Source organism: Aquarana catesbeiana, linkage group LG12 (genome assembly GCF_042186555.1).
Source record: "Aquarana catesbeiana isolate 2022-GZ linkage group LG12, ASM4218655v1, whole genome shotgun sequence".
NCBI classification, from domain to species: Eukaryota; Metazoa; Chordata; class Amphibia; order Anura; family Ranidae; genus Aquarana; species Aquarana catesbeiana.
In genome coordinates, this window is record NC_133335.1 from 87,425,942 (window position 1) to 87,441,182 (window position 15,241).

Below are 15,241 nucleotides of genomic sequence, written 5' to 3' on the forward strand. Positions count from 1 at the left end.
GCCTGTGTGAACAATATATAATTTCAATGACAACTTTGTGTAAATTTTTTTTTGTTATTTTTCAGTCACTTATGATAAAAAAAAAAAATGAAATATTCAATCGGCTCAACATACCTCTCAGCAAATTCCTTGGGGTGTCTTCTTTCCAAAATGGGGTAATTTGGAGGAGTTTTGTACTGCCCTGCTATTTTAGCACCTCAAGAAATGAGATAGGCAGTCATAAACAAAAAGCTGTGTAAATTCTAGTAAATTGTAGATGCTATAACTTTTGCGCAAACCAATAAATATATGCTGATTGAATTTTATTTTACCCAAAACATGTGGCTGAATACATTTTTGCCTAAATGTATGACTGAAATTAAGTTTACTGAATTTTTTTTATAATACAAAGGATAAAATATTATTTTTTTCAAAATTTTCAGTCTTTTTTCATTTATATCGCAAAAAATAAAAAAGTGCTCTGGTCATTGAGGGGGTAAAACCTTCCGGGGCTGAAGTAGTTAAAGCTTGTAGGAGGAGTTTTCATTCTCCTCTGACTCTCCCCTGACCCTCTGTTACTGCTCATTGGCCCTGTACTAATCACATTCACTCTTCCAAGAAAAGAAAAAAACTCTCCAGCAATACACCAAACTGAGCATGTGCAGCTTGTCCCCAAGGCTCTGTTCTATCAGCAGATAGATTAGGGACAGTGGAAGAAGGGGAGGTTAAAGTTATACTAAAGTCTTGTTGTTTTTTTTTTTGTGTAAAAATAACAAACATGTTATACTTACCTGCTCTGTGCAGTGGATTTGCACAGAGCAGCCCAGATCCTCCTCTTCTCGAGTCCCTCTTTGGTTCTCCTGTACTACTTTTGGCGACTTCAGGGTGCGATTTCCTTAGACATCTCAGCAGCAACCTGCAAAGATGTCTCTGAAATTGCCCCCGAAGTCAGGACTGACATGTGGGAATAAAATTGCCCAAGTTCACCTGAACTCGCACAATTTCATTCCCACTGTCAGTGTGAACCTGGGCTTAAGGTGCTTTTTTTAACGCAAAAGCGCTTAAAAAAAACTCCTCAGTGTGAAAGCAGCCTTAGGGTTTAGATCTAATTTTATTTTCTGTTTTGTTCCAAGTCCAAAAAGAAGCCTGATAAATAAAACATTTTTATTGATAAATAAGGTCTTCCGATTATTCTACATGTTGCTGCTTAGTGGTTCTTGCACAATATACTTTCAGTGGGTGGAAGTCAGAGTGCATTTGTAAGGATGAATGTATCAAAATAATTTATTTTGTTTTTTATGTATGTTCCCATTGGACACATAGGATATAATCTAGCTAAAGAATTTGTATTCACAGCAAATGTAATGTAAGGTATTCATCATACAACTGTTGGTCTCCTTCCAGTGATATCAGTGTATTACAAATAGGCAGATCCTTTTGATTGTTAATTTCCATCCAGGGTCATGGTGCTAAGGGACTTCACGGCTCTGCAAAATGAGCAGATGATTGAAAAGTGAATAAGGACTAATAAAGATATACAGTATGTCTATCTGTCTAGTGTCTATCAGGAAAATATAATATAAAGTTAGCGAGAGGTTTCAATGGTAAGAAACTTTACAATACTAATGATCCATTTACACCTATGCAGCTGCAGCCATGCGTACATGTTTTTTGTGTGTTTAGGTGCAATGCATTTAAGGCAGCAAATTCATTTCAATAGACTGCCCGATGCATGACAATCACAAAAAAGCAGTCTAGACACTTTTTAAAAAAATCACATTACACACTACAGTGCATAGCAATAAATTAGCATGTGTTGCAGTGCGATTTAGTGCATGTGTGTTGGATGGTACCATTAGGAATGAATGACACTGCACTGTACCTGGCGAAAACAAGTGGGTGCAATATTGCATATATTTCCACATCACAGGTGTGAATAGAGCCTAAGATGTCACACACAATATTCAACTTTTGTTGTCTGATTTTCTTTAGATTTACCAAAACCATGTAGTGCAAGGGCCTGCCTGATTGCATACAAACTGAAACTCTTATGCCCTCTACACACGGTCGGACTTTGTTCGGACATTCCGACAACAAAATCCTAGGATTTTTTCCGACGGATGTTGGCTCAAACTTGTCTTGCATACACACGGTCACACAAAGTTGTCGGAAAATCCGATCATTCTAAACACGGTGACGTAAAACACGTACGTCGGGACTATAAGCGGGGCAGTGGCCAATAGCTTTCATCTCTTTATTTATTCTGAGCATGCGTGGCACTTTATCCGTCGGATTTGTGTACACGCGATTGGAATTTCCAACAACGGATTTTGTTGTCGGAAAATTTTATATCCTGCTCTCACACTTTGTGTGTCAGAAAATCCGACAACGGATTTTGTTGTCGGAAAATTTTATATCCTGCTCTCAAACTTTGTGTGTCAGAAAATCAGATGGAAAATGTGTGATGGAGCCCACACACGGTCGGAATTTCCGACAACAAGGTCCTATCACACATTTTCCGTCGGAAAATCCGACCATGTGTACGGGGCATAAAGGTTTGACCTCATATTATATGGTTTTGGTAAATCTGAAGGAAAAAACATCTACAGAAAATTGTAAAGTATGTATCCAGCTTTAGGGGTGGATCGATTATGCTGTAAAACATTATTATATAACATATAAATGGAAGTTGGAAAGGCTTTATTTTAAAATGTCATTAGAATATTGATGAGGGAGGAACCAGGGAAGACAAAATCTAACAAGAATAAATTACATTTTTTATTTCCTTGACTGTGGAGTTAATTTACTAAAACTGGAGAGTGAAAAATCTGCTGCAGCTGTGCATAAAAACCAATCAGCTTCCAGGTTTTTTTTTGTCAAAGCTTAACCACTTCTCAAAAGACGGCTAAAGCGCGGGCTCACATTGGCGGAAGGGTGTCTATGGAGGTCCTCCTGTGATCGTGCTTCCTGCGTGTCCCCTGCGCCTCGTATTGGCACAGATCTGTGATCCCTGGGGCCTTTGGACACAGCTGATCACAGATCGGGGTAAAGAACCAATCACAGAACTCTTTACCATGTGACCAGCTGCAGTGGCAGTTGGTGCTCATTAATTTGGGGGGGTGTCAAACAAACCCGCGGGAGATGGACGGCCGCGATCAGTGGCCTTACCTTAGGAGGCCGATGCTGCTCCTCACTCCAGCTTGCCAAGGGAAGAGCTGGGGCTGTTGCTTCTCCTCCCGGCCAAAAAGGCCTTGTTTCTAAGGCTCCCTGGCCAATCAGGTCTCAGGACCCGCTTCTTGATTGGCCAGGAGGAGAAGCAGGAAGACAATAGTGAATATTAATTTGTTATTGTCACACAACTGGGTTGGCTCAGGGTGCAGTGCTCTGCGCTCCGAGCCCACCCTTTTTTGAAGCCAATTAGAGCCTCAGGCGCTAATCATGTGCTTAAGGGGCCGGGCGCATGGATTAGGACGGGCCGCCACTGACCAGCTGTGTCCAATCACAGCCGATCACAGTGTAAACAGGATTTTCTGGTTATCGGCAATCCTCTCCTCCCAAGGAGAGCTCATAACCACCAAATCCACACAGGGGATATCTACACTGATTATCAGTGCAGCCCCAACAAGGCCCACAAGTGTTTCCAATCGGTGCCCACAAGTGCTGCGAATCTGTGCCCACAAGTGCTGCATCAGTGATGCCTGCCCGTGCCCGTGCTGCATATCAGAGCCACCTATCAGTGGCCGCCAGGGCCGCCTATCAGTGCCCATCAGTGCCACATATCAGTGCAGCCTCATCAGTGCCCATTAGTGCAGCCTATCAGTGCAGCCTCATCAGCGCACGTCAGTGAAGGAGAAAAATTGCTTTTATAAAAAAAATTTCTAATAGAAACTAAGAAAAACTTTTTTTTTTTCAAAACTTTCGGTCTTTTTTCATTTGTTTAGCAAAAAAAAAAAAAACACAGTGGGGATTAAATACCACCCAAAAAAAAGCTCTATCTGTCTCAAGAAAATGCAAAAAATTTTGTTTGGGTACAGTATTGCATGACCGAGCAATTGTCATTCAAAGTGTGACAGTGTTTAGCCCTGGTCAGTTGTCGTCTGCTCAACCTCCATAGGGTAACCCTACACTTTCTCATCTCCGTACTGACCCGGACCCTCAGGTATGGGCACATGATGAAGCCAAGACTCTCAGGGACATAGTGCACTCAGGTACCCTGCTATCTTACTTCCAAATGTCTCAGAGGTTTTGTTTGCCGGGCTGAATATTGTTCCTGTACTTCTATTTGTGCCATACTGTAAGGTCCCAGTTCCCACAGTCGTCCTCCCTCCAAGCTGATCCCATTGAGGAATTATTGGCCCCTGGAGATTTAGGTGAGCCTCTCTCAACCCTTTATAATGCTCTCCTATGTGTTGACTCACCTAAGATAGAAAAACTGTGGGAGCACTAGAAGGGGGATATCTCCTCTCTGGACAGGGGGATTAGGTGGACTGTTTGGTGCAGGGCCTTATGCCGCGTACACACGGTCGGACTTTCCGGCATACTTGGTCTGGCGGACCAGAGTCCGCCGCACAATCCGACCGTGTGTAGGCTCCGGCGGACTTTTTTTTCCCAAAAGTCCGCCGTACCTAGATTTAAAGCATGCTTTAAATCTTTGTCCGCCGGAGTCAGTTCCTGACAGAAAGCCCGTTCGTCTGCATGCGTCTGTCGTCTGTATACTGATCCGACGGACCAGATACGATGCAAGGGCAGAGTACTGCATCTCGCGCTCGCTGCAATAGGAAAAACAAATTTTCCTATTGCGGCGAGTGCGGGGCATCCCAGGCCCTTAGGTCTGGTATGGATCTTAAGGGGAACCCCCTACGCCGAAAAATCGGTGTGGGATCCCCCCAAAATCCATACCAGACCCTGATCTGAGCACACAGCCCGGCCGGTCAGGAAAGGGGGTGGGGATGAGCGAGCGCCCCCCCTCCTGAACCGCACCAGGCCGCATGGCCTCAACATGGGGGCGTGGGTGCTTTGGGGGAGGGGGGGCACCCTGCGGGGCCCCCCCACCTTAAAGCACCTTGTCCCCATGTTGATGAGGACAAGGGCCTCTTCCCAACAACCCTGGCCGTTGGTTGTCGGGGTCTGCGGGCGGGGGGCTTATTGGAATCCGGGAGCCCCCTATAATAAGAGGGCCTTCAGATCCCGGCCTCCCACCCCATGTGAATGAGTATGGGGTACATGGTACCCCTACCCATTCACCTAGGGAAAACGTGTCAATAATAAAACACACTACACAGGTTTTTGAAGTAATTTATTAGACAGCTCTGGGGGGTCTTCTTCCGGCTTCGGGGGTCCCTCCAGTTCCTCTTCTTCCGGTGTTCCAGTTCTTCGGCCGGCTCCTCCGCTATCTTCATGCCGCTCTCTTGCCAGCGGAGGTCCGGACTTCTGGCTTCTTGGCTTCTTGTCTTCTTGGCTTCTTCCCTCTTCTCTTCTCTAGATGTTGACATGACGGTCTCTCCGGCTGGACTGGTCTCTGAGCGCTCCGATGTGACTTATATAGGCAGAAACCCCACCCCCTTATGCCGTCACAGTCCCTGGGCATGCTGGGACTGTGACGTTTTAGGGGGCATGGTCACCGGGTGATGTTGACCACGCCCCCTTAAATGTCACAGTCCCAGCATGCCCAGGGACTGTGGCGGCATAAGGGGGCGGGGTCTCCGCCTATATAAGTCACATCGGAGCGCTCAGAGACCAGTCCAGCTGGAGAGACCGTCAAGTCAACATCTGGAGAAGAGAAGAGGGAAGAAGCCAAGAAGACAAGAAGCCAAGAAGCCAGAAGTCCAGACCTCCGCTGGCAAGAGAGCGGCATGAAGATAGCGGAGGAGCCGGCCGAAGAACTGGAACACCGGGAGAAGAGGAACCGGAGGGACCCCCGAAGCCGGAAGAAGACCCTCCAGGAGCTGTCTCATAAATTACTTCAAAAACTGTGTAGTGTGTTTTATTATTGACAAGAAGCCAAGAAACCAGAAGTCCAGACCTCCGCTGGCAAGAGAGCGGCATGAAGATAGCGGAGGAGCCGGCCGAAGAACTGGAACACCGGGAGAAGAGGAACCGGAGGGACCCCCGAAGCCGGAAGAAGACCCCTCAGGAGCTGTCTCATAAATTACTTCAAAAACTGTGTAGTGTGTTTTATTATTGACATTTTTTCCCTAGGTGAATGGGTAGAGGTACCATGTACCCCATGCTCATTCACATAGGGTGGGGGGCCGGGATCTGGGGGCCCTCTTATTATAGGACTGTGATGTAAGGGAGAACTCTGCAGACTGTGATATAAGGGGGACTCTGCAGACTGTGATGTAAAGAGGGCTCTGCGGACTCTGATGTACGGAGGGCTCTTCGGACTATGATGTGAGGGGGGCTCTGTGGACTGTGAAAGTGCCCAGTGGACAAGTGGTTAATTGAACAAGCTGAAGTTAGAAGTTGATTGTCTACCATGCACAGCTGCACCGGATTTTATGCTCTCCAGTTTAGTAACTAAAACCCTGTATTTTTATAGACAATTCCTCTAGATGCATGTTTATATTACTAATATTTTAAGGCTTCGTTCACACTAGTGTGATTTCAGATGTGCCTCGAGTCGCACAGAATCACATGACAATGTAAATCACATTGTTTGCAAAGGCGCCTGTTCACATCAATGCAACTCAACACAGTGCAATTTTGGAAAAAGTTCCTGTACTACTTTTGTGTGATTCCAGCATGATTTTGGTCCCATAGAATATGCAAACCACATCCAAGTTGCACAACATAATCACACTAAAAATCAGATCAAAATCGGATTGCAGCAGTGTGAACCTAGCTCAATAAAGGTTAATGAAAATCCAGCAAATTCTGATGACTCAGGAATATGCCATTATACTGTCTTCCCGTCTATTAACCAGCATGCTAACAGATAGAAGTAGTATTCTCTGTCTATTCCCATTTTCTCACCGTTTTTGCTTTTTGTGTCTTTTGACAGATACGTTTATTGTGGTAATCACGAATACTATAAAGAGAAATCCCACGACAGCAGCCAGTCCAACCGTTGCCTGGAAAATGACATCGGGCAAACCATATGTTGTGGAACCTGGAAACAAATCATTTGAACAAATGATAAAGTAAAATTAGATGACACAATAATATTACCACCTGCAATAAAAAGGGTTTTATTGTAAAGATAAATCTGGAAAAAATATCTGGCCAGAGGTTTTGAATGTAGTATGCAGTGTTAATTTTGACATCAAATTTCAATGTAGTCTATGTAATGTAATGCATTATTTAAGCAAATTGAAGATAAACTCCAGCTAACACTTTTTAACCACTTCAATACAGGGCACTTTCCCCCCTTCCTGCCCAAGCCAATTTTCAGCGCTGTCGCTGTTTAAATGACAATTGCGCGGTCATGCTATGCTGTACCCAAACAACATTTTTACCATTTCCTTCCCATAAATAGAGCTTTCTTTTGGTGGCATTTGATCACCTCTGCGTTTTTTATTTTTTGCTAAACAAATAAAAAAAGACCGAAAGTTTTGAAAAAAAAAAAGTTTTTCCTTCGTTTCTGTTATAAAATTTTGTAAATAAGTATGTTTTCTCCTTCACCGATAGGCACTGATTAGGCTGCACTGCCTTGCACTGATAAGGTGGCACTGATGATGGGCACTGATAGGTGGCACTGCTGGGCACTGATAGGTGGCACTGATATGCAGCACTGATGGGTACTCATAAGCGGCACAGATGGGAACTCATAGGTGTCACAGATGGGCACTAAAAGGCGGCACTGATGGGCACTAAAAGGCGAAACTGATGGTTGTCCATTTCTGGGAGGGCATTCATAAAGGGGGCACTGCAAGGGTGGATTTTTTTTTTTTTAATTTTTGGAGTTGAGGAATTTTTGTTTAGCCAATAAAAAGCATTAGGGGGTAGAAAGATGGATGAGATTGGGGTGGAGAGTTGCTGTTTGAGCAGAAAATGCATAATAAAACGTTAGTAAAACACTCACGTCGACGTTTTCAGGATTTATCATTGAAGTCTATGGGGTCCAATCTGCCTCCACTCTGCCAAAAAGAAGCTCCTGTAATTTTTTGGAGGACAGGCGTTTTTCTACAGGAGATAGAACGCTCAGGGGCCTGTGAAATTAATGGAATTTGGGTAGTTGAGCGGTTTAGAGCTACACTGTTCCCAGCTCTGTCTGTGAATTATAGAACACCGCTCCCTTATGGTGATGATGAGAGGGGAAGGTGTTCAGTAGTTCTCAATAAAAACATCTTGCTCTAGAGTGACATTGTTGCTCCTCCATATATTTTATACAGAACAGAAGAGTGTTATTGGCAAAATCACCAGGTAAAAATAAAAGAAAAAAACATGAATACAGTCACCATATCTAAGGACTGGTAAGTTGCAATATATTACATTTATGTTCTTGGGTTTAGATACACCTAAAGGGTAATTGTTACTGCTTGAGTGTCTCAAGCATCAATGAGAAAGAAAAAGAAGTCCCAGGAGGTGCACATCACACAAACCCTCTTGTAAAGAGATTATCTGACGATTGATTCTCCATTATTTTTTTGCATGCTAATCTCATATCGAAAATGAAGAGTTTACTAAAGTGACGAAAATTCTCGTACAATAGAATACAAATTTGGAAGTGATGCAATGTGTTGAAGTGTATTTGTATTGTATTTTCAAATGACAACTGTACTGATTAAACAAAAATCGTACGATCTGGTATCGTACGTGAAAATTTTTTGTGCTTGTCCCATCGGATTATATCGGATGAACTGTCGCGATCGGCTCTTGAAAGCTGTGTACTAACGATCAGATTATCATACGATCGCTTAAAAAGTGATATTTTTCATACGATTTTCTGATCATGTGTACGGGCCATAAGCCCCGTAGGTGGGGTGAAACATGTCTGGGGCATGGCCTGGACAGAGTCTAGGTTGAGGTTGCTTCCATTCTTTACATGAGGATTTTGTGTGATGTGTGGCTCCTGGGACTTTTCTTCTTTCCTTATTGACTTCTATGGAGCTGAGACAAGCTCTTTTCCTGCCTCCAGTCCCAGCGGTTTTCAGAATATAAGGACCTACTAGAGCCCTAAAAGGCACCCTTAATTTCTTTGTATGGTGTACCCAGCATCAACCCTGACTGATGCTTTTTTAAAGAGACCCAGTTACTTTAGGATTACTAAAAGCTGCTAACAGTGCAGACTCCCATAAGTGTCTGCACATACTTTCAGAAGTTTCCTTTATCCTCTGGTTTGCCTAAATGCCAGGCAAACTTTAGACTAACTATATCTCTGGCTCTACTGAGTGGTTTGCACTAAATGCAGTCAGTGTTTATGCAGTTTATTATGCATTCATTGAATATCACCTATAATTATGAACATTTAAATTTGGTTGAAGAACTTCCATAATTCTTTTTAATGATATAAAATAAATAGTACAAACTTTCACTGCTTGAGATTAGCATGTTTCTTGTCACTTCCAATGATCCGTCATGTACTTCTGGTTTGATTCCTAAAAGCTCACACATTAATGGATAAACATTAACACTTTCAAAAGGTTCCACCAATAGCCCTTGTTTGAATGAAGGGCCCACCGCTCGGAATATGGTCTTCATGTCCATGACCTCATTATCAAATCCATGTTCACCGTTATTGAACTGGAACTTAGCAAGCTAGGAGATAGAAAGGGATGTCCAGTTAGGATATTGACGAAGGTAATCAGATTTCCCATGAACCAATGGTGCTTGACTTTAAATTTACATAGCAGGGGTTACTGAACATATTGTCCAACAGTGGTAGTTCAGGTGTTCAGAGATGTTTAATATATACAGAAAGGAAAAGATGTGACAAGACTGGTTTTCATTTGGCAATAAAAGTGACACCAAATGCTATTACTTTCTTACAGCAGTCATGTATTCATATGGGGCTCAATATTATTGACCTTGCCTAAACTGTTACAAGAGTTGGAGCTTTCTATCAGTCTTCTGAAACATCTGAAAACCTATCTTTCCTACACAGCCCCTCTACTGTACATCTCTGATAACTCTCTAAGACTCACCAAGCCCCTAGGGCCCTGACTGAACCATTCTCCACTTCAGGGTGAGAACTTGAGGCAGTGATATTTACACAACGTCAGAAGATAACCCAGAAATGCTGTTGGAGCCTTCTTTCACACTTCACAGGTCCCCCGTGCTAGCTTGGGTCCCCATTTACCCAGAAGCTCTGAGACCATGGTAGGTCCAAAGAACACAACACTACATTAAAGATTGTACTCAATAATGCTTTCCTGTCCAATCAGTTGCTGCACTTGCAGGGTTCTAATGATGAAAGTGGGAGGGTCTTCATCCCTTTAGGCATGGTTTCCCTTTGGGAGTATCTCAACAAAAATAAAATGTTTGTTGTAGAGGATGCTCAAAATCTGACTTGTATCTTAGTGCAAACTTCTGGAAAAATTAGAAAGCCAATCACACAAGCAGGAAATTACATATCTGGGGGGTAGGGGGGGCGTGCTGTACACCCTCTGATTACAGATCGCCTCCAGGTAGCCATATTGCATTGCATTTTACAGAAAATTTCAGCACTGCAGATTAAAAAGGAAAGGTAATTTTTATAACATTCAATTACAATATGACTTGTGTCCCAATTGTATTTGCTATATTATTTTTTTTATTTTCTATTTTTTGTCCACAAAAGTAATGTTACTCTTTAAGATATTAACAGTTTGCAGGATAACAGGCTTACATTTGGCTGTACTTCTCCTGTGACCCATTTTCAACTGACAGCAGACTGAAGCCCACTGTCAGCTGAAGTCACAAAGCCGGTCGAGGCTGGGGATTGATTGCAACCATATTGTCGGGATTAACCCAGAAGCCTGGACTGGCACCTGGCTCAGGCTCTTAGCGAGATGCTGAGTGCCTGAGCCAGCCGCTCCCACCGCCTCCACAGCCCAGCGCTCCAGTGAGCACGGGGAGGGGGTGGGGCAGAGCAGAGAGCAGTAACTGACAGTCACCAGCTCTCTGCTCATGGAGAACTAAGTACCAAGTGATCAGCGGTGTTTGATTGCTCGGTTCTCAGTCTTAGAACCAGTAGGGGACCGATGCTGCATCCACCTAGGTAAGTATGGTTAAAAAACAAGTTGATGTAGTTGGAGCTTATACAGGGAGGAATACTCTTACTTTGTCTTCATGTGATAACACTGCTCCCTGAGCAGCCAATTGCCAACCTCCAAAGCTTCCACATTTATTTATTACAATTATTTATATAGCAGCAACAATTTACGCAGTGCATTACATATATATATCTTGTAAATTCACATCAGTCTTTGCACTCAAGGAGCTTACAATCTAAGGACACTATCCATCATTTACATACTAGGGCCAATTACCCTACATGCAGGTTTTTGGAATATGGGAGGAAACCCACACAGACACAGGGAGAACGAACATGGAAATTCCATGGCAGTAGTGTTGTGGTTTGGATTCAAACCAACGACCCTATTGATGCCAGGCAGAAGTACTAACCACTAAGCCATTGTGCTGACTATATAAGTCATATGTCCCCCACACCTAATAATACATGTACAGCAGCCAAATAGAAGGAGTGAAAACATGGGGAAGGTGAGTATTAGCTACAGCTATTTGTGACATGCAATCATCTAGAAGGGTACATTGTTCAAATTTGCAGAATTTTTTGATCCACACAACACACTCTTTATGTGACAGATGTGACATTCTATGGCAGTACCAAAAAAACTGCAGGAACTTACCCCATGAATGACGTAACCAGGGTCACCGTATAAGACTAATGGACTGATTCTCTCATGTTTTGAGTAATGCAGCCTTTCTGGCACTTCTTCCTTTTTATAGACATGTAGTTTAGGGTGTCCATCTTTCAGAGCTTGATATACTTTTTCTAGATTTCCTTCTTTAGGGACTAGAAGTCCAGATGGTCCATAATCCACCAAGTGGAATTGAAGGTCAGAAAATTTGAAGTTTGGAATTGTTCTAAGCAAAATCTCATCTGTGCCTTTCTGAACGGTAGTCATTCCATGGTCTGCGATGATAATAATATTGAGATTAGATTCCAGGTCATAGTGCTGTACCCGACGTCGTATGTAACCAACCATGCGATCCACTTGACTGACCATGTCTTTGCGTTCCTGAGTTTCTGGTCCATACTTGTGTCCCGTAACATCTGGTTCTCCAAAATACAGAGCCACAAAGTCCAGATCTTCTTCAGTGAACCACTTCATCACCGTTTCTACATTTTCTTCCCACTCTGTCTCATTGCTATAGTTGTGACCGCTACTCTCCACTTTTTTCACATCTACAGTTTCACCTCTGTAGGTTGCATTGCCACCCGGAAAAAAGAGCGATGCAGTTTTCAGTCCCTGTCAACGCAACATCACAAATTAGTGTGATATACATGTAAAGTTATAATGTCCACATACAAAATAAATAAAAGATTTACAATTGACTCTCATTTTTCAAATGAAATAAGTAGTGAACTAATGTATAATACGAAGAGAAAAATTGTAAATCAAATGAACCTTTGGAGGGACGCTCCTATTTAAATCATGATCTTGCTTAGATTTCATTGATCCTCCAAGCACAAATATTCCTAATTTTGATAGTTTCCTTCAAAACATTGTTTTGATTCCGAGTGACATTTGACATGCTCCCCCATGTTGTCCCGAAAGCCTTTCCAGCCTCCCCTGTTCTTGTGCATCCTTTTCCATTAGAGTGCACCTTTTTGCAGACATAAAAGGCACAAATTAGTGCAGCTCTAAGTTTACCAATACACACTTAAATGTATCTTTTTCTTCAAACAGCGTAAATACCTGAATTTGACTAATCAGCCTCTTGCAATCCTCTGTAAAGCAGAACTGGGACTGGAGGAGGGAGAAGCAGCACAAGGAGCCAAGCTGTTGTGCTGCAATGCAAGGAGCATACTACTAGGGAGAGAGCAGAGTGACAGAGAGGAGGGCTCATCGGTTTATTCTATTTTTAGAGTCCAGTCACAGGCTTGGCAAGGAAGAAAACCTGTAAATGTTAGGGTACATTCTCACAGGTTCTGTCACGGTCAGGGGTCAGGCTCGTAAGCCAGTAACTATAGCAGGAGAGAGGCTCCCATTGACCAGCTGGATAAGTGTAGCAACAGGTCACCCTGGTGGATGACATGGACTCACCTGAGCTGTGGAGTGTAAGTACTAACCGGTGTTCACCAGAAATCCTGATAGTGGAGATGGGTTTTGCTGCGTGTTAGTACCAGGTTGCAGTCCTCAGGATCACCCCACCAGGAGGTGAACAGACTAAGGTCCAGTAGTAGATATAGCAGGCAGGGTTCAAGCAAAAGCATAGTCAGTAAACAAGCCAAAGGTCAATAAAAAGTAGTCGTAGGTTGGGATTAAGCAGAAGTGTAGTCAAGTAACAAGCCAAAGGTTAGTAACGAGTGGTAGCAGAGATATGGACGGCAGCAAGATTGAAAACTGCAAGAAATTGGCTGGAAAGTGCACAATAATCTGGCAAACAAGAAGTGCAAAGGCATGGTTTAAATAGGAAGTTCGTGGGAGAAGCAACTAGTTCAAAGTCCAGCAGAAACAAGGCAGGATTGTCCAATGGATCAGAAAGGGTGTTGTCTAGCATCTCAGGGGGCTAAATAAGAATAGCCATTTCCAGACACAGCAGAACTTGCAAGTTCAGACCCAGGTCCTAACAGGTGTGTTTGACAGCTGTGAGCATCTAGCTGTGGCCGCCGAGCCTGTACACTGTAATGACAGGCAGCAGGTGGTTGTGGGGGTGCAGTTATTTGTTGCTGTTACCTGCTCACTGCTGGCCGCACTTTGGTTTCCCTGGTGAATGACTGCTAAGTGTTCCCTGGTTAGTGACTGCTAAGTGTTTTCTGGTGAGTGAGGATATCACACTAAATTTTATAAATGAGAACTGTGCAGAATAAAAACAGAACTATTAGGATGATTTATTAATGGATATTCATGTATGTCTGCACATCCATTGTATACAAATAAGCATATTGTATTTTTGTGATATCTTATTGTTGCACCTCTGCTCTTTAACCCATTTTTGCCTGGCTTGTTATATACGTGGCCCACTGAAGTTCTGTGGCCCCTAGAATGTCTGAAGGTGCTCCTTGGATTTGGGACCTCTATGTGGTTAATTTGTGAAAAGCCTCATACATGTGGTATCCCCAAACTCGGGAGAAATAGTACAATGTGTTTTGAGGCATAATTGTATGTATGCTGGTTGTTAGAAATATCTTTTAAAATGTTCCTGCTTTGCAGAAACACAGGACCAATGCCTACCCTACTGACAGAACAGCAATCTGCCTCATTTACATAGGCAAATCGCCTTTCTGCCTGTGTACTAAACAATCAGAAGATCCCCAGCTGCCGCCCTGTAGCAGTACAAGCGGTTAAAGCCGGCGGTAGGGAGGTGATACAACACCTCCCCACCATCTGTCAAATGCTCTCTGAAAAGCAAGCCAAACACGGGTTGCTCTTCAGAGACTAATTCTAGTGTATCCGAGCCATCAGATCTGCTTTTTACAAAGGGGTCTGACATATCTGGGAGAGGTGTTTTCAACTGAAGATGATTCTTTGGGAATACAGAATACAATCAGCACATTTTGGTGTGAATTTTTGTAGTGGTGTGTGTAAAGGATTCTCTGATTATACCCAGACTTTATTACACCTTCACTTTCCCTATATTTCTTGCACAAGACTGCTATATATGAACTTTTGCATGAGAGTTTGCACATTGTTCAATGATTATTTATTTCATTTGTTATATATTTTGATGCTGTATGAATATTTCATATTATTTAGCAAATGGTACTGAAGTTATTTTTGAACATTAGTTGGTGAAATTTTAATGAATTATTTGTCACTAAGCACTTTTTTCTGAAGCCCTATTTGCACATTAGCTTTAGGCAAGTTTAGTGCTGTATAATGTTTTATTCTTTTCACTTTGGTGAAATACAGCTGCTTTATTGATAGGGATTTTTGTTAGCAGTAGTGCTGTGATCATACTGTGATTAATCCAGACTTGTGCAGACTTAAGTGGGGTACACACTATAAGAAAATCGGCCAAATGATCACCCGATTTTCCTCTATGTTTCACAGCAAGGTGGAACCGAGGAAGGAAATAATGTATGAAAATTCTCGTACGACAAAGGCCCTTTTTATTTTTGCTGTTTTTTGTTTCTGATCAAATGCAGTCT

The 15,241-nt window shown here is 42.8% G+C and overlaps 1 protein-coding gene across 1 annotated transcript in view; it reads right to left on the minus strand.

Moving 5' to 3' along the window:
- Positions 1 to 1,173: 1,173 nt before the first annotated feature.
- The window catches only part of ENPP7 (ectonucleotide pyrophosphatase/phosphodiesterase 7), a 21,888-nt gene continuing 7,820 nt past the window's right edge, over positions 1,174 to 15,241 (minus strand). Inside the window, 4 exon segments of the mRNA XM_073606416.1 lie at positions 1,174 to 1,466; positions 6,955 to 7,090; positions 9,456 to 9,678; positions 11,772 to 12,395. Of these exon segments, the coding sequence (XP_073462517.1) occupies positions 1,424 to 1,466; positions 6,955 to 7,090; positions 9,456 to 9,678; positions 11,772 to 12,395 (1,026 nt within the window). The 3' untranslated portion in view covers positions 1,174 to 1,423.